Source organism: Setaria italica, chromosome VII (genome assembly GCF_000263155.2).
Source record: "Setaria italica strain Yugu1 chromosome VII, Setaria_italica_v2.0, whole genome shotgun sequence".
Classification (NCBI taxonomy): Eukaryota; Viridiplantae; Streptophyta; class Magnoliopsida; order Poales; family Poaceae; genus Setaria; species Setaria italica.
Window position 1 is genome coordinate 20,899,927 of NC_028456.1, and position 21,722 is coordinate 20,921,648.

The following is a 21,722-nucleotide window of genomic DNA, read 5'->3' on the forward strand; positions in this document are numbered from 1 at the left end:
GCTCGGCATCCGTTCTCGCGAACGTTTCGCCACGACACTCTACCATGCGCGCCCCTCGGTGAACTACCCGACGACATTGATCACCACCGCGCGCTACTCTGCGCACCGCAGCGACATGCTGCTACGAACAACAGACTCTCCGCCACACTGTGGCTTCGCTCAGCCTTCCACGCGACTTCCCGACAATGCAAAACCCCACCCCTCGTGATCCTTCAACGAGATGCGCGCACTGCAGAGACAATGCAAAACCCAACCCCTCGTGATCCTTCAACGAGATGCGACGCACCGCAGAGCAAATTTGAATTCTGCGTCTATTTTTATAGACCGCCGGGGCACACGACCAGTCGAAATCCGCACAACTTGGAGTCAAGTACCAGGCGGTTTGGTTTCCCCCTAGGCTTTGTGCGATGCACGTGTCAGGCGAGATGATACGACGGACGTTACGTCCACGGAATCTGCAGGCCGTTTGCAAGGACTCATCAAAACGAGATCAGATCGACGTGATGCTCTCCGTTTGCTAGTTTGCTACTGCCGATTGTGATCTTTTACGGTATCGACTACGGCGCGGACCAAAAGATCTTGTAAGCTTTGTAATTTCAAAGAAAAATAGAGGCTTTGCGCTCATGGTCCTCAATTGAAATTGTGTGCTCCTAATGTTTGCTGCTTTAGCTTAATTTGAGATAGAGATATGTAAATTTAGCCATAATTTTTAGTTGATTTGGAGAAGAGAGCTTTCAAGTGAAAACAGTCAACTGTGATACTGCAGCAAATGATCAAAGCTGCCAGTCATGGAACACCCATTTCATTTCAGATCCGTTTGTTACACATGTGTACAACTGTTGGAACGACGTGAACAATTCATTTTCCGAAACGAAATGAACAATTCATTTTGGATTATTAGACTCCTAGATTTATATGAACAGGCCATCAAATAGATGCCATTCACTGAAATCAGAGACTGTCTCTACAAGTTTTCAGGCAGTTTAGAACTTGAGGTAGGAATTAGGCATCCACACCTGAGATTCACAACGACAAATGCAATACTAGGCAACAATCATTGCTGATAAAAGCAGGCATAGCATTCCAGTAGAACTAAGCAGGACATCTTAAGGAAAAATCAGACCATCATCAACATAGTAGTATGCATAGCACCGAAGCAAGTCCAACAAAACAGTGATCACCAACTGATCATTTACCAGCAAATAAACCTTATGAAGGAATTGGCCGAACACACTACATTTTGGTTCAGTTCAAAATTTACAGTCAAGATTACAAGTTTTCAGTCAGTTCAGATAAGAATTAGCAGTTCACATGAGATTCATGCCAGCTGGTGACAAGTTCATAGCTAGGCAAAAATCATTGCCAGTCTATCACAAAGCCAACCAACACAGCTTATCCAGGAATATTAATCTACTGCCAAAGAACTCGGCAACATTTGTACAAGAATTCAATTCAGTCACAAAAGCAGGCAAAATTAATGCAAACCATGCATACCATCCAAGATTTCATCACTAATCATCAGACCAAAAGCATAAAGCATATATAGTTCAACTGTAGAGACAAGATTAACCAAAAAAACGCAGTGTTCTCCTCCTCGGCCACATTTGATTCGCTTGTTCGAGTCACTTCACCCAGGCAAGTGATCGATCCAAGACACACGGTGAACGCCCAGTAGAAACAAGGCGACCGAGGAGGAAGACGAACGAACATACTGCAGGTATCATCATACGGGTACAACTACTACTGCTAGACCAACCATCACCCGCCCTTCAGGCGATTCCACCGATCAAGTACGAATGATACTACTAAGATAGGATGCAACAACAGAACTACGATGAGTGGACTACTACTACTGCTGATGATGATACTGCTATACTACTGCTGGAGCCAAACCGAGAAGGATAATAGTACTACTGCTGCTGCCGCTACGAGCTCAAGTCAGGCACCGGCGATGGTTGGCGGCCGGCCGGGGCGGCGCCGCGGGCTCATCAGTAGAGGACGATGATGGCGGTGAGGAGGAAGAGGATGACCGGGGTGCAGCTGCACCTGCCGTCGGAGCCGGAGGTTGGCGGCGTGGGCGTCGTGGGCGCGGCTGCCGGCGCCAGCGGCGAGGAGGCGGCCGGGCTGGCGGGGATGGCCTTGCCGTGGGCGGCGGCGGCGCCAGGCTGCTGCTGGGGTGGTGGGGACGGCTTCTCGCTCGTCGCCGGAGGGGGAGGGGCCTCGCCGCCTGCGCAACAGCACAAGAGAAACAGAAACCAGCACATGCATTAGTTCAACTCTCGCATCGATCAAACAGAGCACGCGAAAAGTTAAAGCGGAAAGTAGCAGGAGCAGAGCGGGTGCGGGCGGGTTCGTACGTGCTGGCAGCCTGTGGCGAGGGGCGGCGGGCGGCGGCGGGGCGATGACGGGGACGGTGGCAGGGGGTGACGGACCTGCAGGCACGAAACACGAGAGGTTAACGCCGTTAGTCCAGGCTTGTAATAATTCACAGATTAAAACGGCAAAAATAACAGAAGATATTTATTGCAGGGGTAGTATCGTCTTTTGGGCAGAAAAAGCATGCGCCGAGGCGCCATTTCGTGAGGGCCAAGAAACCAAGCGGGAGAGAGAAACGGTGCCGAACGGGCTTGGTCTTGCCTGAAAGGCTGCAGCGCTGCTGTGCAGGCTGTGCAGCTGTCCGCTGCAGAGGATCAGAGGGCGGTTGCTCTCTCTGTTCAGAAGGCTGGAACGCAGCAAGCCTTTCGACGCAACGGAAACAAGGAGACAAAAACAAAAAAAGGAAGCGGTGAAAAAGCAAAAAGAAACCCAGCCTTTCGACCTCGCTTGGGCAAAGAAACCCAGCCTTTCGACCTCGCTTGGGCAGTTGAACAGATTCCACTCCACTGAAACGGGTCAAATCATCAGGAGATGCATGGCTAAAAGCCCAGAGATCGGAACCAACGCCTTGAAACCCAGAGAATTTGCTTCCAAACCAAAACGAAAAGGCACAGAGAAATCGCTTGAGAAAAGGAAACGCACAAATAAATCAGGAGACGTGCGCGCGTACGGAGCCACGGGTACATCTGACCCCAAATTTGCCCAACTAGTAGTAGCGCTCGCGTGTCCCGAAAACACAACCAAAATTCGGAAGAGAAAAGAAAACGAAGGAAAAGTGTTCGAACAAACCAGAACAGGACGTACGGGTAAATCTATCCCGAAATGTGCCCAACTAGTAGCATTCATGTGACGCGAGAACCATAGCCAAAATACGGAGGAGAGAAGAAAACGAAGCAAAAAAAAATGTTCGAACGTACTGGAACAAGACGTACGGGTTCGTCGCCACAGAGGAAGACGGGAACTCGCAACAAAACACCGTTACCCAAGAGCGCAACCACGAACAGCTCGCTCAAGAGCCAAACCAGAAAGCTGCAGAACACACACATCTCGCACCTAGCACACCCATCTCGCGCACGGCCACGGCACAGACGCAGATCTAGAGAGAGGAGAGGCGCGGGCGCTGGTGTCACGTACCTTGGCAGGCGGCGGCGAGGTGGGCGCCCCCGGTGCGCAGTCCCCCGCAGGCGGTGTAGAGCGCGAGGAGGTGGGAGGCGTTGAGGCGGGCGAGGACGAGCTGCGGCTGGGCGGCGACGCGGCAGAGGCAGGGGACGCCGCCGCCGAGGTCTACGGAGGCGACGACCGGCTCGCAGCAGGGCGCCGTGGGCATGTCGGGCATGCAGAAGAGCGTGATCTGCGTGGCGAGGTTGGAGGGCTCGCACGCAGGCTGCGCCGCGGCCCCGGTGGCGGCCGCCGCCGCCCAGGCGAGGAGGCCGAGCAGCAGCGCGAGGTGGCGGAGGGGGCGCTCCATGGATGGTGGGTGGGATCTCTCGCTTGCTAGGGTTTGAGGGCGGAGGGCTCGGCGCTCTGTTGGGATGAAGGCTCTGGATGGAGAAGGCTGGTGCGAGTGGGGAAGAAGGGGGGGGCGTGTTTTATAGCGGAGCGGCCGAGGTGGGGTGGGTTGGTGCCAGCTGCCCGGTGGCGTGGTGTGTCGTGGGCTGGGCCGAGTAAGAGGTGTGAGTCGAGTTCAGTGATGGGTTGGGCCGTTTGATGGGCCCTCATTTTCGGCTGGGTTGCTTGCTCGGTCGGGCCTACAGCGCGACGTGACGACGACTCGATCGGACTCGTGTCGTCGTGTCCAAGTCGGGGTCGATCCGTCCGTTGCTGCCAGGGGCTATGCCTTTATATTTTCAAAGTGGGAGACGGGAGAGGATTCACGTGATCGACGTCGATCCAACCAGAGCATCCGCATGCAGCTATAGGCCCACGACCGTGCACGTCTGCGAGCGTAACGGGCGGCACACGGCCGCCCCGTGGTCGTCGCGCGGACACGTGTTCGGCGAAACACATCGGCTGGCCCCCATGGACACGGCGGACGGCGGCGGCGGCGCCGGCACCGGCATCGACGCCCTCCCTGGCGACATCTACGTGGTTGTCCTCCGACGCCTCAGCGCGCATTCCCTCGCCCGGTGCCGGTGCGTGCGCGCGCTCTGGCGCGCCCTCGTGGACGGCAGCGGGCTCCTCCTCCCGCACGCGCTCCCTCCGCGCGCGTTCCCGGGCTTCTTCGCCAACGCCCGCGCCAAGCCGTGGAGGAGGCCCCACCCCGGCTTCCTACCCCCGCCGGCGTCGCGGGCTCCCGCGCGCGACAGGCTCGCCTTCCTGCGCCCGCACCTCCCGTGCGCCGGCGCCGCGGCCGCCGTGCAGCACCAGTGCAACGGCCTCGTGCTGTGCTTCGTCCAGGACTACTTGGCCGGCGTGGGCTTCGTCTGCAACCCGGTCACGGAGCGGTGGGCGCGCCTGCCGCCGCCGCCGACGTGGTGGCCGCGCAGGTACGAGGGCCTGTTCCTCGCGTTCGACCCGGCGGTGTCGCTGGACTACGAGGTGCTCTTCCTCCCGGTGCCACCTCCTCGCCAAAGCAATGGCGATGCCGGCCTCAGGCAAGGGCACGTGACGCTGGGCATGTTCATGCCAGAATCGTTTGGGAAACCGCAGGAACCGGACGACGAGAAGCTGCTGCCTTTGCTCGCGTTCTCGTCGGCGACCGGGCGGTGGACGAATAGGCTGCTCACGCCGGGCCGGTGCGCCCCGGCGCGCCTCTACGACAGGGTGATGCGGCGGCGCAGGCGGAGTGCGGAAGGCGGCGACCCGTGGGCGCGGACGTGGCGGTCATCGGCCTTGTACCGCCGCGGTTCGCTCTACGCGCACTGCGAGAAGGGCATCCTGGTGGTGCTCCACTGCTCGGAGGGGACCTACGACATGGTCAAGCTCCCGGCCGTCGCCGACGCCGGCGCCGGCGCCGGGCAGGGAGAACGCTACGCCGCGGGGCACGTCCTGTCGAGCCTCCCCGTGGACTCCATCTTCCCGGGCACAGAGGACGGGGTGCTTGTGCGGTACGCGAGCGCCGACGCGTTCCGGGTCAGAGTATGGGCGCTGCACGAGTCGGCGGGCGACGGCGGCGGGCGGCTGCTGGAGTGGACGCTGACGCACGACACGGACCTCGCCGCGCACGCGCGCATGCTGGACCTGCTACACCACGCGCCTTCCAATTGCGTCCCGCTCGCGCCGGAGGAGTCCACCGGCCGCGGCAGCGGCAAGTGCGTGTGGTTCTCCGACGAGGACGGCGAAGAAGCTGCCGGCAATGGTGGCGACGTGGGCCACGGGTGCACAGGTTTTTGGAACTGGGACGACGCCAGCCTTCTGGACATGGATATCGGCGCGGATGAGCTGATCGACGTCGGGGCCGGTGCGCCGTCTCCGTTCTCGATCCTGGGGTGCCACCCGGACAAGGAGGTGGTCTACCTCGCCGCCGGCGCGTTCCACGTCGTGGCGTACCATCTCGGCAGCGCCAAGGTGCAGTACCTGGGACGTGTAATGTCGCTGGGTGATGGTGACCGCCTCGATGGCGTGTTCCCTTACCGCCCGTGCATCGTGGACGCGCTCCCTCACGACAGCTGGTGAGTATTCTCTTTGCTTGAGAGTTTTTTCTTTGCAGTGGATTCACGCTTAATCTTTTTCGCGAGTATTGAGTTGGCTCGTAGCAGGTCGTTATTATTTCCAGTTCCCTCCATTTCAAATAATTGTTCACGTTACCTTTTGTTCCAAATTAAACTTTTATAACTTTAACCAATTTTGTAGGGAAAAACATCAACATCTAGAAACATCAAAGTAGGCTCTTAGCGCTCATTACATGTCCCGTAGTGCATTTATTTGATATCTTATATATTATTATATATTTTGTACAAACTTGATCGAAGTTAAATAAATTTGACTTAAAAGGAGTAGTACTTAATATAGTACGTAGTTACATCATTGACTTTGATGTTGAGCTTTGACCATAAGTGCCATGAAAGCCAATTGCTCTAAATATAGATTGCTAGCAAAATACTTTTGATTACGAATCTAACAAAGCCACTTTCCACTACATAATTGGATGTTTGGGAGAGAAAAAAAGACAATGTAGTAATGACAAGACTTCTTTTTTGAACGAACCACACAACACAAGATAGTGCCGAGTTTCTATTGATATAGCAGTAATGACAAGACTTCTAACTCAAATTTCATTTGAGCTTATATACATGGAAAATTGCTACAAGTTTTATAACCAGAGATTAAAACTTTGCATATATCTGGAAGTTGATCATCTTGTACTCGAACTAATCCAGTTTCATCTTCATCCTCATTCATCCTCAGCCTGTTCCCAAGCTTGAAGAGCGCCGTCATCAAGAGTCAATGAGTGGACCACAGCTCGGCAAGAGATGCTAAGATTTCATTTTCCAGTTTGCCAATAATACTAGATGAACTTAATCTGCTGTTACTTCTAGATTCAGATTGTATCATTAAGCCCATCAACAAATCTGGGTGTGCTGCTTGATGCCAGTACACAAGCATGAGATTGTAATAGAGTTCACTATCATCGTGGATTTTTTTTCTTGTTTTGTTCAGAGTAAGATAATATTTCGCTAGTTAAAATCGCGAAGAAAATATTTTCTAGTAGTTGGTTAATTTGTTACCGTGAACTAGTGAACTCACAGAGTCCCGCGTCGCCGCGCACGCTGCCGTTGTCCCCGGCCCGTGCCTTCGGCGCTCCCTCCTGTACTCCACGTTTCCTCCTGCGCGCGAGGCGAGACAGCGAGAGGCCGAGAGCCCTCTGCACACGCGCGCAGCTGCGCTGCGCCCCTTCACTTCGTCTCGCCCGAGGCCAATCCTCCCAGACACGCCCTCGACGCGTTCCCAGTTCCCACGATAGCCTCCTCAGCCTTCACATGCGCGCGCACTATCCCCGCCTCAAACGCGCGAGCTATGCAGCAGCGTCAGCCTGCGCTTCTTCCGGCAATGCGCGACACGCGCTCCACGCGGCGGCGGCCGCTCCCGATCACAGGCGTCGCGGCGGCGCGCCGCTCGGGCTCGGCGCGCCGGTCGATCAGCGGCAACTCGGGTGCTCGCTCGGCGAGGGCCTCCGGCCGGGCGCGCTCGAGCTCGCCGCGGCGATCAGGTCGGCCTCGGCGCTCCCGGATGGCGGCGGCGCCCTCTCCCTCGGGAGGTGCCTCCACGGGCTCGCCGTGAAGGCCGGGCGCGTGGCGAGCAGCGCGGCGGTGGCGAAGGCGGTCATGGACATGTACGGGAGGTCGGGGGACCTCGTGGACGCCCGCCTGGTGTTCGACGAAATGGCGCGCCCCGACTCCGTCTGCTGGAACATCCTCATCACCGCGTCCTCCCGCGGCGGGCGCTTGGAGGACGCGTTCGGTCTGTTCAGGTCGATGCTCGCTTGCGGGGTGGCGCAGAGCATGCCGACCGCGGTGACGGTGGCTGTGATTGTTCCGGCATGCGCGAAGGGGAGGCATCTGCAAACTGGCAGGAGCGTCCATGGGTACGTGGTCAAAACTGGCTTGGAATCAGATACTCTGTGTGGTAACGCAATGGTGTCAATGTATGCAAAGTATGGTGGAAGCAGGGCAATGGATGATGCACATAGAGCGTTCTCCTCGATTCGTTGTAAGGATGTTGTTTCATGGAATTCAATCATTGCAGGGTACATAGAGAATGGGTTATTTCAGGAGGCACTTGTGCTGTTCAGCCAGATGATCTCACAGGGATTTCTTCCAAATTATTCAACAGTAGCTAACATTCTTCCCATGTGCGCATTCACGGAGTTTGGGAGGTATCATGGGAAAGAAGTGCATGGTTTCGTGGTCCGGCATGGTTTGGAAATGGATATATCTGTTTGCAATGCACTGATGATACATTATTCCAAAGTGTTTGAATTGAAGGCTTTGGAGTCAGTATTTGCGAGTATGGATGTGAGGGATATCGTTACATGGAACACCGTCATTGCGGGATATGTGATGAATGGGTATCACTCTAGGGCGCTAGACCTGTTTCAGGGGCTTCTGTCCACAGGAATCCCTCCTAATTCTGTTTCTTTTATCAGTCTGCTCACTGCTTGTGCTCAGTTACGTGATGTCAAAGCAGGGATTGGGGTTCACGGTTATATCCTCCGAAGGCCAGTACTTCTTCAAGAAACATCCTTAATGAATGCTCTCGTCACATTTTATAGCCAGTGTGACAGGTTTGATGATGCTTTCCGTTCTTTCACTGATATTCTGAACAAAGATTTAATATCATGGAATGCAATTCTATCTGCTTGTGCCAACAGTGAAAAACGTATTGAGGAATTCATTAGATTGTTGGGTGAAATGAGCCATCAGTGGGATTCAGTCACAGTCTTGAATGTTATACGCATGAGTGCCTTCTGCGGGATTAAGAGGGTTCGTGAAGCTCATGGCTGGTCCCTACGAGTCGGTTATACAGGTGAAACTTCAGTAGCAAATGCTATTCTGGATGCTTATGTGAAGTGTTGCTGTTCACAGGATGCAAGCATACTTTTCAGAAACCTTGCTGAGCGGAACATTGTAACTGACAATATAATGATTTCTTGCTACATGAAAAATAACTGTATAGAGGATGCTGAGGTGATCTTCAACCATATGGCTGAGAAAGACTTGACTTCATGGAATCTGATGATCCAGTTGTATGCACAAAATGACATGGATGATCAAGCTTTCAGTCTGTTTAATCACTTGCAATCTGAAGGATTGAAACCTGATGTTGTCAGCATTACAAGCATTCTTGAGGCTTGCATCCACTTGTGTTCTGTACAGCTTGTGAGACAATGCCATACCTACATGCTCAGAGCATCCCTAGAAGACATCCATCTTGAAGGGGCTCTTCTTGATGCGTACTCAAAGTGCGGCAACATAACCAATGCATACAACATCTTTCAAGTCAGCCCGAAGAAGGATCTTATCACATTCACTGCCATGATTGGATGTTATGCGATGCATGGAATGGCAGAAGAGGCAGTAGAATTGTTCTCTAAAATGCTTAAAATTGACATTAGGCCAGACCATGTAGTTCTCACCACACTGCTGTCAGCATGCAGTCATGCAGGCCTGGTTGATGCAGGCATCAAGATTTTCAAGTCCATCAGAGAGATTCACAGAGTTGAACCTACAGCTGAACACTATGCTTGTATGGTTGACCTTCTTGCCCGTAGTGGACGTCTCCAAGATGCATATATCTTTGCCTTGGATATGCCCCCTCACGTAGTCAATGCCAATGCATGGGGCTCCCTGCTAGGGGCATGCAAGGTCCATGGGGAGGTCGAAATTGGCCAACTTGCAGCTGATCACCTGTTCTCTATGGAGGCAGGGGACATCGGGAACTATGTCATTATGTCAAACATCTATGCAGCTGATGAGAAGTGGGATGGTGTTGAGAGTGTCAGGAAACTGATGAAGTCCAAGGATATGAAGAAACCTGCAGGATGCAGCTGGATTGAGGTTGATAAGACCAGGCATTTATTCATAGCCAGTGATGTTAAGCACCAAGATAGGTCTTGTATCTATGATATGTTAGGAAGTTTGTATCAGCAGATCAAAGATACGCAGACACAGAACATGGCAACGGTGAAATCTATGTGACCACATGCTGCGGAAACTGGAAGTCGGGTGCTCTTTGTCAAATATATGCTTATTGGCTTGCCTGGCTGATGGCAGGACTCCCACTTCCTGTCTGCAAACTAGGGATGAATGTGTGTTTGACTGACTGAGGTATGCAGTAGCCTCGGCATGTAAAAGTGTTGTGTATGATGCATTCTAATCATCTTCTTACTGCTGGTGCTATTGATCTGTGCATGAAACAAGTATTTGTAGGCATTGATGTTTGTATTACATCCATACTGACAAATTCATCCTATTGGCAGTGGTAAGAATGGGGATTTACAGTTGTCATATGTTCAGAAACAGTATGCATCTTCACGCCCTAGTATATGGTAATTAATAGCATCCCATGCCATCTCGATTTCATTTCTTTTAGTCTTTCTAAACCCAGGTATAATAATTTATCATTTTATTCATGAATTATAATTTAAAATAAACAGTAAGGGTGTGCCTGCTAATTTTACTTAGATCCAGATGCAAGAATGCATTGTTTATTCTGCTCTAAGTACTATATAGTTCTTTTTGTGCTTAACTGCAATATGCCTATAGGCCCATCATAGCCTTATGCTCATACCTGTTACTAAAATCCTTCATGTGGCTTATTGTTTACCTTTTCCGGTTATCCTTCCTTTCTTACGAATGTTATCTGTTATGGTGATTGTAGTAGGCTTTGACATGAGTGCGATTTGTTTCCTTTCTAAAATGAGGCAAAAATAAAACCTGAAACCTGATATGTCGTCCACTGCTTCCAATTTGTTTCCAGAGCAGGTTGACCTTACTTTGTATGAGCACTAACAATTTATGGCCATGTGCATTTCTGGTTGGTGTAGAGGGTGCAGATTATCTCCATTACCTAAAAATATGTGCACTGAATGAGGTTCTAAAGTGAATTTCAAGTAACCAAGGTTCTTAGAAAGCATATAACTTTGTGACTTTCTGTTTAAAAAAAGTTGATGTTTTCCATTCCAATAATTTAGGTGCATACCGTACACACTTCAAGTGTGTCAACTCTCTACACTGTCAATACTCAATAGCATCTCCATGGGCAGACTCTGACCGGAGATCTGAAGGTAAAGAAACATTTGGTTTCAAAGGAGTGATTATAATTATTTCCTCTGCACAATGCTAACGGTGACCATTAATTTGTCCACCGTCTATTGTTTGTCCTCCAGATCTGAATTTTTCATAGTTCCAGTGCCTGGGCCTTAATGTGAGTGAAATTTCAGTGGGAAACTTTATCCAATTGCTCCAGAAAGCCGCTTTCAAGAAATAAGCATGCGGGACTCCTGAACCCACTATGTTTCAGAAGTTCCACCAATTTTGGTAAGAAGCTCATTAACACTCGTTACAGATTGATTCCTGATTCTTAAATTTGGGGATATATATTATGGCGTGGTTTTTTTGCATTGGGTGCTGCTCTGCATATCTAAGCCCTCCACTGCTGTTAAACCTAACTCTTAAGGATTCTGGATATCCCTGACCAAACTAACAGAGTTCTCATTTTCAGGATCAGATTGGAGAGGGGTATCTTCAGACCCAAGATCGAATTGCTCAAGTTGATCACCAACTGGTGGATCCAGTTCAAAGAGCAAGCCAAAAAGCAAGTTGTTGTGGTCACTGGTCTGTGGTACGCTCAATAGTTGCTGATCATGTTCTTCCGCTCTGCTGCTAAGACAAACTGTTTGCAGATTTCTTCTCAACGCATTGTGATAAGGAGCTTGATCTTTGAGAACGAAGCTGCAGGGCAGAGCTGTGTCTCAAGTCGGAAGCCGAATCCACCACGAACACGAACCAAACCAATGGGTCCAGCCGTCCAGGGCACGTGTTTTTTTTCTTCTTCCAGAAATACCCCTGGCCGCTGTGGCGCTGTCCACGAAATTTCGAGCCCGAACAGGTCACCAACCAAACTCGGGGTGGGGGAAGACCGTTCGGCCGTACTGCTATAATATCCCTCCCCTCCCACGAAGCTGTTCGCCTGTTCCCCTTCGCGGCCCGCGGAGAAACGGAAAAAAAAAATCGATTCCCCTTTGCTTTGCTCACCGGTAACCTCCGCCGCCGTTGATGGATTTCGGAAGGACCAAATCCGCCGCCGCCGTAACACTGACGCTCGAAGCGACCTCCTGCCCGTCCGGTCTGCCCTTCTCGTCCACCGCCACGCCGTGGTTCCGGGAGCTGTGGGTCAACGCCTCCAAATAACGGGTCTCCGAGAGGTTCGCTCGCTGACTCGATTCAGTTGAATACGTGTGATCTGAATTTCTGGGGGTGGGTTAGTGGGTAGGATGCTCAGTTCGACGTCAGTTTTGATGGCCTTGGTGTTTAAACTGGTTTGGTTGCTGTTGACTTTTACAACCAGTAGATAGTTCATTCGAACTACTTCTCCATTGCTTCTCCACCATCCAAAGATGATCCCGATTCGGAGAATCATAGTGATAACAAGTCCCAAAATTCGTGACAATGGTTACTCCAAACATGGTAGATAGAAGTGGAGCATGATTGTAATTAGTCCCTTTTCAGCTTTCACTCTTCGAAGTCTTGTTATGAAGAAACTGTGTTGTGTTAAGTGATCTGACCTTTTTCACCCACGTTACAGGAGAACATTGGTGGATTTCTCAATTGGTGCGGGAAATAAGCGAAGGCCCCATCATCCTTGTGATAGCAATCGCATCATTGGGGCCTTCTTCAGTTTACACTGAATTAGACTGTTAAGGCGGTCAACTGTCAAAATGCATAGACAGAAGATCCCAAACTCTGGTTGGGCTGCATTTGATCGCAAGTGGCGCAGTGCAGATGGCAGAGGGGATGGGGGTGAGGGCAATTCATTTCCGGCACTCTCGGATTTCCCCAATCCTGCTAGCAGCTCCATTACAGGAAACAATGGGCCGAAACCAAAGCCTTTTGCTTCAGTGGTTCGCCCTTCTGTTGATTTCGCTGCTGTTAGCAATGGGAGCGGAAATAAGCATTCAGTGAATAATGTGAATAATTTGAATCGTGGTGCAAGCGCTGCATCTGATAATAAAATTAAGCTATTGAAAGATGCCCACAGTTGGGCTGACAGTAATTTAATCGAGGATGTATTGGCTGCTGTGAATAATAATGTCAGCCAAGCATCTGATTTGTTGAAAGCTATGGTCTCTCCTGACTTGCAGACAGGAGAGGGCAGAGCATGTGGCCAGCTTGCTGCTGAGATGAATAAAACTCATAGTTTACCATCAGAAGATTCTAGAGCAGACAATAGAAATCCAGATAGCTCACATTTCTTGCCGCTGCCAATGAATTTGTCCTCCATACCCTTGGAGCCTGAACTGGAAGAGTTTGATGATGATTACTTAAACTACAGGAAAGATGCATTGAGGATGATGAGGTATGCTCAAAAATCCTTGTTTATGCTTATGGTTTGTCAAGTTGTTTGCTCTAAGCATAATATTTGATCTGGTTATGCATAGAAGAAGCATATATACTCTTTCTTTATCCACCAGGAGTTAGGATGGTCATGTCTAATTCTACTCGTGGTGTGTATAACTATGAACTATCAAGCATAGAGCTTGCATATGTTAATTTTTAGTTACTCTTATAGTTTCATAATTGCTTGAGCATTCAAAGTCATTAATCTGTAAAGTATTATAGAAAGAATTTAATAACCATGAATTATTGGGCTAACTTGAGTCCTTCAAAATTGATTGGCTGCTAAGACAATTGAAGATGGCCATAATTTATTTAAAACTTATATCCTCTAACCATTTACAGCATTCATATAGCTGAGGTTTGTACACTTGTTTTCATGATGACTGAAGCCGAATCTTCTCAAGTGAAATAAGGAACCTCTTTCTTTCATTTTGGTCACAGAGCTGCCACAAAGCATTCCCAGTCTGCCAGCAATGCATTCTTGAGAGGTGACCACGTTGCTGCCAAGGAACTTTCTCTTAGAGCTCAGGAAGAGCGGGCGGCTGCTGAAAAGTTGAATAATAAGGCAGCAGAAGAAATATTTCGCCTCAGGAATAGCAATAATGACATCTGGAAGATAGACATGCATGGTCTACATGCATCAGAGGCTGTAGCAGTATTGGAGAGGCATCTCTACATGATAGAGTTTCAGCAACCTGGGAATAATTCAGCTTCAACTGAGGACTTAGCTAAGTTGGAAGCTGCATATACTGAATCAACCTCTGGTTCAAACGTTGAGCTTGCTGCTGAGAAGGTGGTGTTAAGGAGACCTAAGCAGGCTATCTTACATGTGATCACAGGTAATCTGTTGCTCCTCTACATCACTTTCTAGTGCATATAGTCGATGGTTTCATATCAAAGCTTAACAGTTTATATTCATAACCTTTCTTGCCACTATCTTTGGAATTGTGATCTGTAACTGTGCAATTTAATGAATGAGAGCTTCTCTGTTACAGATAATGTATTTACTTGTTTTGAGTAATAAGAAAGGATTTATACTTGATTTCGTGTTTGTTATGTAGCAACACAAGCTTTGGTGAGAACTCATTTCTGTTTTGGCTTTACACAGGGATCGGCAAACATAGCAAAGGGCAGGCTTCACTGCCTGTTGCAGTTAGGAGCTTCCTTATTGAGAACGGGTAACATTCGGTGACATTTGTGCAACCAAGTATAACACACAAGTATGATTGACAGCTTTCCGCGTGCAGGTATCGATTTGATGAGCTGAGGCCTGGTGTTTTTGCTGTTCGTCCCAAATTCCGCCGCCGGTGAAACCTGTGAAAGTTTTGTACAATTGTAACGTGATGTATCAGTTGTTCTGGCATAGTAACTGCCTGTGAAACTAGAACGGCAGGAGGGAATAGGAGAGATTCCAGCAACCCATTGTTTATTTGTCTTGAATGTAGCAAAATTATACATGTATTGATGTTATTTAGCCTCATTGTACTGTAATTTCGTACTCACTTGAGAAAAGACACATGTTCTGTACCAGTGTACAGCGTGACATGCAAACATTGCACCACAGAATTCGGTTGTAATTGTCTGTAACCAATCTTTGTTTCCTCTATGGTCTGAGGCTCTGTCCTGGTTAACACAACCTAATATTACAAATCACTAGTGCACTACTCCGTATTACTGTGCCTTCTTGACAGTATGACAATATAGTTGCCAGATCACATTTTCCACTCTAATTTGATGATGACGTTATGCATCTGTTCTCGAAGGCCCAAGCGTGCATTTCTCGTGCCATTGTTAGCTGATGAATAGTGGATATGTGAGTCCATGGCTGTTTGACAGTTTGAACCAATGCCCATGCTTGAATTTGGACAGGTAATGGAGGAGGACCCATAGCACAAGTAGTAGCCACAGATTAGAAGAACCCAAATCAAAGGGGGGAACACATAGAAAAAAGGAAGAGGAACTTCCAAGAGAGGAAATCGAAATGGAAACGAAGAGGAGATAAAAGAAGCGGCAGAGCACTTCATCGCTGCGCAGGTTGCCACGTGGCAGCCGTTTCTACGCCACACCCCTCTCTCACTCTCTGTGGCCTTTGTGCCGCGTGCGCTGCTTCCGTTTCCGTGCAGTCCAGTGGTTCACAAGCGCAGAGCGATTCGTGGAGGGTGGCGTGCGGCTTGCTGCTGGGAAGCCCACACCACACTGGTGACAGTGAACACCACACCAGGACGCATCGCGTAGTTAGCTCGCGGGGCCCACGCGCTAGCGCCACACCGCTTCCTCCCCAAGCTCGCGTCTCCTCGGCTCTCGGAGTCGGAGCTAAGGAGCCGGAGGCGCCCCGCGGGCAAGCAAGCGATGGCCTCGCCGGCGGCGGCGACGCGGCACCCTTCCCCCACCGTACTCGCCTCCACCCCTCGCCACCGGCTCCGCCTCCACCGCCGTGTGAGTTCTCGCTCACCCCCAGGCGCCAGCCCTTGGTGCCGCACCCGCTACTTGCCTAGTATTCGTTTGCGCCGCGTGCTTGCGAGTTGTGAGTTGTGAATTGTGAGCGGTGACTTGGTCCGATTCCAGGGCTCGTCCTATTCACTCCTGGGCATTTTTTATGGTAGAGTTGCGTAATCTGAGGGTGGAACTCTGTAATTTCGTTGATGCGATCCCCGCACCGCGCAGCGACGTGGCTACTGGGCGCCCGGCACTGTAGGATTTGAACGCTGCACCTCGTTCTGAAGCTGCGAGAGACGATGGGAATATTTAGGGGAAACAGTTTAATCTTGATTATCCGGATCTGATTGACATAAAACAGTACAGTTGAATTGAAGATTTACAGTGAGTGTTAGATTTAGATTAGAGGTTGAGATGGAAACAATGGTTTGTATCAAATGTGCGGATGTTTTTACTGAAGGGCCAGTCTGGCCAGATTGATGGTAAGATCGTCAATATGACAATACGGCTGTATGATGTACACAGAAATCATGATATCTGCGTGTAGCATATACTGATGATGTGTCCATGATTTCCCCATTTCTAAGGTTTTGCTCATACTTAAATAATGAGGAGAGAAATGGATCTAATACACACTGCAAGCTGCATGTCTGTGCCTTCTGCGTGTGTAACACTTAATGCTGCAAACTGTCCAGGTTATTCCTGAATGAGTTTGGTCTAAACAGACATTCTGACAATGAGGTTTATGCCCATTCTGGCATCTGCTTACTTTCCTTTCTTTGCCTATTTTAGTATTTTCTGTTCTGTACAATGTTTGTTCATCCTGCTACAGAATTTTATTCTAAAAATTAACTTTATTCACTCCGGTGATGTTCATTTGCAGGGATATCCACCTTCAAAACTGGGCTACCAAACATCACGGTTAAAGGTCAATGCACTTTTTGGGTGGCTTAGGGGAGACACGGCAATGCGTGAATTGATCCCTCCTGCTGAATCATATACGCTCTCAGGGTCAGCCTCAGAGGTGTTTTGTGTTTCTTGGGTGAACTCTGTTTCTAGGACCTATGCACCTAATTCATGATTTCCTTAATCGTAACTTTGTTTCAGGTAGGTGCGGAGCCACGTGAGGTGTCTATTTCTGTGGCTTCCTCTATCATGGACATCCCTGCTGCAGATTGGGATGCCTGTGCGTGTGATCCAGCTGATCCTGAAAAGTTCAACCCTTTCCTTACCCATGCATTCCTCTCAAGCTTAGAAGAATCAGGTTCTGCAGTGAAGGTAAGCACATAAAGCATTGCTGTTGATTCCTTGCAAAGAAAGGGCACCTCACACTCACTGTGCATGATTTACATTCGTTACATCTGTGCTAACCCAGTTGTACATTTATTGAAGAATTGGTGATTGGTGTTGTGTAGTTTCATTTGTCTTGTAGGCTAGTTTTCTTGTTGAATCATACAAAGGCATTTAGTTTTTAATTGTTAAGCGCTCAAGCCAACTAAAAACATTTGCAATGCTGTGCGCATTGTTATTGACAATAAATTTGCCATGTTTAAATGAGAACAGAACAAACAAGATTTGCACTGCAATGTCACCAGACATATTGATATATCACAAAATTATCTGTTACCTATGATTGTGGAGTTGTTTTTAATATGTGCTTAACCTGAGACCTTCTCTCCTCAACTAATTTCAGGAAACAGGTTGGTTACCTTTCCATGTTGTTGCACGGGATGAGACTGGACATATTATAGGTGTTGTTCCACTTTACCTAAAAAGGTTTAACATCATTAACAGAAGATCATCTCTTGTTTTTCTATTTGCTGTGTATAGTATGCTTATGCTCCTTTCATCTTATTCATTGGCTGAGCAACAATAATGTGAACTTGCAGCCATTCTAGAGGAGAGTTTGTGTTTGATCAGTCATGGGCAGAAGCTTACTACAGCTATGGCCTTGAATACTACCCGAAGCTCCAGTCTTGTGTGCCATTTACTCCAGTAACTGGCCAAAGAATATTACTTCGAAGTACACCATACCGGGATCAAGTTTTTGATGCACTAATCAAAGGTTTGAAGAGCCTGACTACCAAGGTATCAGAGTTAGAATTTTTTTGCAAGTATTGGTTTGGAGTATTGTTTAGTAATTTCCTTGAATGCCTTAGGTTATAACAAGCATCTTATATTGTCTATGTACTGCTGTTAATCAACTCCGCCTTTTATCAGCTCTTTACTTCATATGTCATTGTGATATCCTCTAGGACTCATCATTTCTTGACTCTTGACCCATTTGTCTTCATTCTATTTTTGTTGACATTTACAGTGTATATCGTCTGCTTCATTTAACTAGAAGAACTATCAACTATGCTGACTGCTTGCAGCTATAAAGTTCCCAAATCAGCACTACATCATTACTGAATTTGTCTGGTGGTGATAAGTCATTGATGAAGTAATTAGAGTTTTAAAGATCTGGCTTTATTGACAATCATTTCTCTTCATGGTGTTTACTGGTTTAGGTTTTTGTATATGTGAAGTGGCAATAACATTTTAGAGTTGCTCTGTTTATTAATTAATAACTTCTGTATAGCTCTACAGGAGACAACCTTTGGATGTATTGAACTAATGAAATCTTTTGGTTTCTGCTGCATTTCAGATGAATGTGTCATCATTACATATTACTTTTCCATCTGAAGGTGAATTCAGCAAATTGAAGGATAATGGGCTGTTACAAAGAATTGGGTTGCAATATCACTGGAGAAATCGGAATTACAAAAGGTATGCTAATATAAGATGTGATTACTAGCAGTTCCTTTTGGATGGCTCAATGCTTGAAGGTGGGACTCCTATGTTCTAATCATATTATACTGTAACTTGGGGCCAATGTTCCTTTCAATACTTGGGTGGAACATTAGTTTTTAGAAAATCTTGATGGATCTACCTAGAGGCACAAACAATCTCACAGCTTGGGTGCATCTACAGCTCCATCACATATTACACTTAAGTCCATGCATTTTTCTGTTCCTTTCCATAAAATCATGGCAGTTGGTGGTTGATATACTCTGTCATTTTTTGCTGTACTAGTTTATCTTGAAATAATGGTGAACCAGCGAATTATAGCATTCTGATTAGACTTTCATTGTGGGCTATGAGGTCTTATCTGCTTATTTTGATTAACTTCTTTCATTATGAGCGCTAAAATAAAATAGTTATCTTGAACATATTACTGTAGCTAAGAGAATACATATAAGCAGAGGCATAGCTAGAGATGCGTGGACAGCCATTTTAAAACAACGGACTTTCCATGTTGTGAACTTCTTGATGGAATCATTGCCCTGATTTATTGAATTTGCAAAACTTGTGAGCTTACATGATTTGTTAACTGAGTAGCATCTTGTAATATCTCTATATGTACTTATATTATTTCATTCACGACTTTTTTCAGTTTTGATGAGTTTCTGATGGATTTGAAGCAGCCCAAACGGAAGAATATCAGACAAGAACGTAAAAAGGTTTACCTTCTTTTGGACTTGTTGATTCAAATGTGATTGTCAATTGAGGATAATCTTTTATAAAACTTGCCAGATTCCTGCTCAAAGTTTGCAAATGAAGAGACTTCGTGGAGACGAAATAAAGGTAACTATGAGTGATAGTTATTTATTGTCACTCCATTCATATCCTTCACATTATCAGATTCTTTCACCAATATTTCAGTAGCTCTGTTGCTTTCTGGGCAACTTACTTATAGTTGTTTTCATTCACATTGCAGAGCAGCCACTGGGACACCTTCTACAAATTCTACCGTAACACAACTGATAATCAGTTTGGTTCTGCATTCCTCTTACCTTCTATATTTCATTCTATACATAACATTGTATGATTCTTGTGCAGTGCTTGAAATGGTCATCCATCTTCTGTGAGCATTCATACATATCATAATCCAGCAGCACCACTCTTATTGGCTCACCCTATTAAACACGAATGACTTTGTTAAAGGAATAATATTTGAGTGTGCTACTGTGTATTAACAACTAAAAGTTATTAAAGCAAGAAAGGAATAGAAATATTGGACTTTGAAGTTTACTGATAAACTGCATGTAACTGCTAGCACATAGGCTTCTATCTGGATAGGAAGAGACAAAGTTTTAAGAATAATCAGAACAGTCCCTCACCTTTTGGCACTTCTCTTTGTTCCATAGCATATCTATAGGTACGGATTGTGTTGAATTTGTTTGGCAGTAATATTTGCTTGGTGTATTTTTCCTCATAGCTTACTTTTCTTTGCAGCTGGGGCAGACCATACTTGACAAGGGAATTTTTTCACCTCTTAGGAGAAAAGATGGGGGGCAATGTTATGCTTGTTGTTGCTGAAAATGACGATAAAGTTGTTGCTGGTGCTCTTAACCTTATTGGAGGTGATACACTGTTTGGTCGGCTATGGGGATGCCTGCCAGATGCTTATTTTCCGAACTTGCATTTTGAAGCTTGCTATTATCAGGTAATTTGCACATCTTTGGAACCATATAATCCAGAAAATGTCAATTATTTGGTTCAGTTACGGATTACTCATGTTATCCAGGCAATTGAAGCAGCCATAGAGTTAAACCTGAGTAAGGTGGAGGCAGGTGCTCAGGGAGAGCACAAGATCCAGCGTGGTTACCTCCCAGTGACAACTTACAGCTGCCACTATTTTTCAGATCCTGGTTTTGGGGCTGCTATTGGAAATTTTCTTGCACGTGAGACGGCTCAGGTATTTTTGCGTCCAGATTTTCAGTTTCTCGCCAAAACTATTGCGCTAGCGATGTTAAGCACTGCTGTGCCATCTTGCTCTGGTCACTTTTTTGCATGCCTGACAAGAATCTTTTCTGATCCGCATCTACAACTCTGCCATCTGACTATCTGAGTGCATAGTATCAGCAGTTAATCAATGTACTTGTTCCGACCAAATGCCAAACTCACTGAAGATTGGGTACTACATCTGGCATCCTTAATTGTGAAACTTGTCTTTCATGTTGAGTTCAATAGTCTCTGCCGTGCACATTGGCTCTTGTGTACCAAAGCCTCTATTATTACTCCATCAGTCTCACCTTTTGGAGCTAATGCTACTCAATGTTTGCTGGTGCTCATACCGAGTACACTTGATGCTTGTGTCCGTAAAATTTGGAAATCTTAGTAGGCGTGCATTGTCTTTAGCGGGAGTTTCTTAGTACCCTGTATTAATGCACGAGCAGTGATATTTTATTTTACCTGTTTCCAGCTTACTGCTGTTTGTTCTCTTTTTCGTCCCAGTGGTGCTTAAATGCTAACGTACCTGTGTCATATATTTATGCCAGACTCCCAACTAATGCTCTTCTTTTGTGTTAATACCAGGTTAAACATGTTATTAAGGTCCTCCATGATTCGGGTCCATACAAGGAAAACATTCTGAAAGAATTTGCACCTCAGCAAGACGATGAAATGTAGAATACTGAAGGGGCTTGCTGCCTTGCATACAGTACCATAGAACTAGAATATTAATGTAGTAATAGGAATACAGCCATACGGGTGATCCGTTTAAGCAGCTACGACCCACATTTGTACACAGCTAGGAATGTAAATATTTCACATGAAAAATCTGAAACCATTGGCTCAAAAGGTGACATCTGAACTCAACATTCAGTTTGATTATGCCGCTCTGCTGTCAGAAATGCTTTCTGGATGCAATTGCATAGGCCTTACATAAACCTAACGATTGAGTTGGGACTTGGGAGCTACTTGTTTCTACTTTTCCCATCAGAAGGATCTGATGCTTCGTGTATGTTGCCCTCTTTTCTCATGGGATCTTTCCTACCAGAAGGATCTCCAGAACTAGAAATAAAACAA

General features: G+C 47.4%; 4 protein-coding genes across 8 annotated transcripts; 3 read left to right on the forward strand and 1 right to left on the reverse strand.

Annotated features, from left to right (window-relative positions):
* Positions 1 to 1,503: 1,503 nt before the first annotated feature.
* On the reverse strand, positions 1,504 to 3,915 carry LOC101781029 (leucine-rich repeat extensin-like protein 5). Its single transcript, XM_004977964.2, has 3 exons — positions 3,511 to 3,915; positions 2,358 to 2,432; positions 1,504 to 2,227 (listed from the first exon to the last, which is right to left on the reverse strand). The coding sequence occupies exons 1-3, from the start codon at positions 3,842 to 3,844 to the stop codon at positions 1,989 to 1,991; spliced, it is 648 nt and encodes a 215-aa protein (XP_004978021.1). The 5' UTR covers positions 3,845 to 3,915; the 3' UTR covers positions 1,504 to 1,988.
* A 422-nt stretch (positions 3,916 to 4,337) lies between these two features.
* Positions 4,338 to 6,971, forward strand: LOC101781430. Its single transcript, XM_004977965.2, has 2 exons — positions 4,338 to 5,987; positions 6,724 to 6,971. The coding sequence occupies exons 1-2, from the start codon at positions 4,396 to 4,398 to the stop codon at positions 6,764 to 6,766; spliced, it is 1,635 nt and encodes a 544-aa protein (XP_004978022.1). The 5' UTR covers positions 4,338 to 4,395; the 3' UTR covers positions 6,767 to 6,971.
* A 185-nt stretch (positions 6,972 to 7,156) lies between these two features.
* LOC101783706 (polyadenylate-binding protein-interacting protein 7) lies at positions 7,157 to 15,039 on the forward strand. 4 transcript variants are annotated; one of them, XM_004975635.4, is made up of 9 exons: positions 10,082 to 10,142; positions 10,295 to 10,363; positions 11,009 to 11,101; positions 11,204 to 11,354; positions 11,539 to 12,241; positions 12,622 to 13,392; positions 13,875 to 14,272; positions 14,542 to 14,611; positions 14,681 to 15,039. In XM_004975635.4, the coding sequence occupies exons 6-9, from the start codon at positions 12,755 to 12,757 to the stop codon at positions 14,742 to 14,744; spliced, it is 1,170 nt and encodes a 389-aa protein (XP_004975692.1). In that variant the 5' UTR covers positions 10,082 to 10,142; positions 10,295 to 10,363; positions 11,009 to 11,101; positions 11,204 to 11,354; positions 11,539 to 12,241; positions 12,622 to 12,754; the 3' UTR covers positions 14,745 to 15,039. The 4 variants fall into 4 exon arrangements, 1 of the variants encoding a protein (XP_004975692.1); XR_002678666.1 differs by lacking the exons at positions 12,622 to 13,392; positions 13,875 to 14,272; positions 14,542 to 14,611; positions 14,681 to 15,039 and having other exon boundaries at positions 7,157 to 10,142; positions 11,539 to 11,651; positions 11,720 to 12,236; XR_002678665.1 differs by lacking the exons at positions 12,622 to 13,392; positions 13,875 to 14,272; positions 14,542 to 14,611; positions 14,681 to 15,039 and having other exon boundaries at positions 7,157 to 10,142; positions 11,539 to 12,236.
* A 566-nt stretch (positions 15,040 to 15,605) lies between these two features.
* Positions 15,606 to 21,538, forward strand: LOC101784249. 2 transcript variants are annotated; one of them, XM_004975636.4, is made up of 12 exons: positions 15,606 to 15,869; positions 16,753 to 16,893; positions 16,977 to 17,147; positions 17,563 to 17,645; positions 17,759 to 17,957; positions 18,517 to 18,638; positions 19,306 to 19,372; positions 19,446 to 19,496; positions 19,630 to 19,682; positions 20,148 to 20,358; positions 20,440 to 20,610; positions 21,231 to 21,538. In XM_004975636.4, the coding sequence occupies exons 1-12, from the start codon at positions 15,783 to 15,785 to the stop codon at positions 21,321 to 21,323; spliced, it is 1,449 nt and encodes a 482-aa protein (XP_004975693.1). In that variant the 5' UTR covers positions 15,606 to 15,782; the 3' UTR covers positions 21,324 to 21,538. The 2 variants fall into 2 exon arrangements, with proteins under 2 accessions (XP_004975693.1, XP_004975694.1); XM_004975637.3 differs by lacking the exon at positions 15,606 to 15,869 and having other exon boundaries at positions 16,753 to 16,880.
* Positions 21,539 to 21,722: the final 184 nt, after the last annotated feature.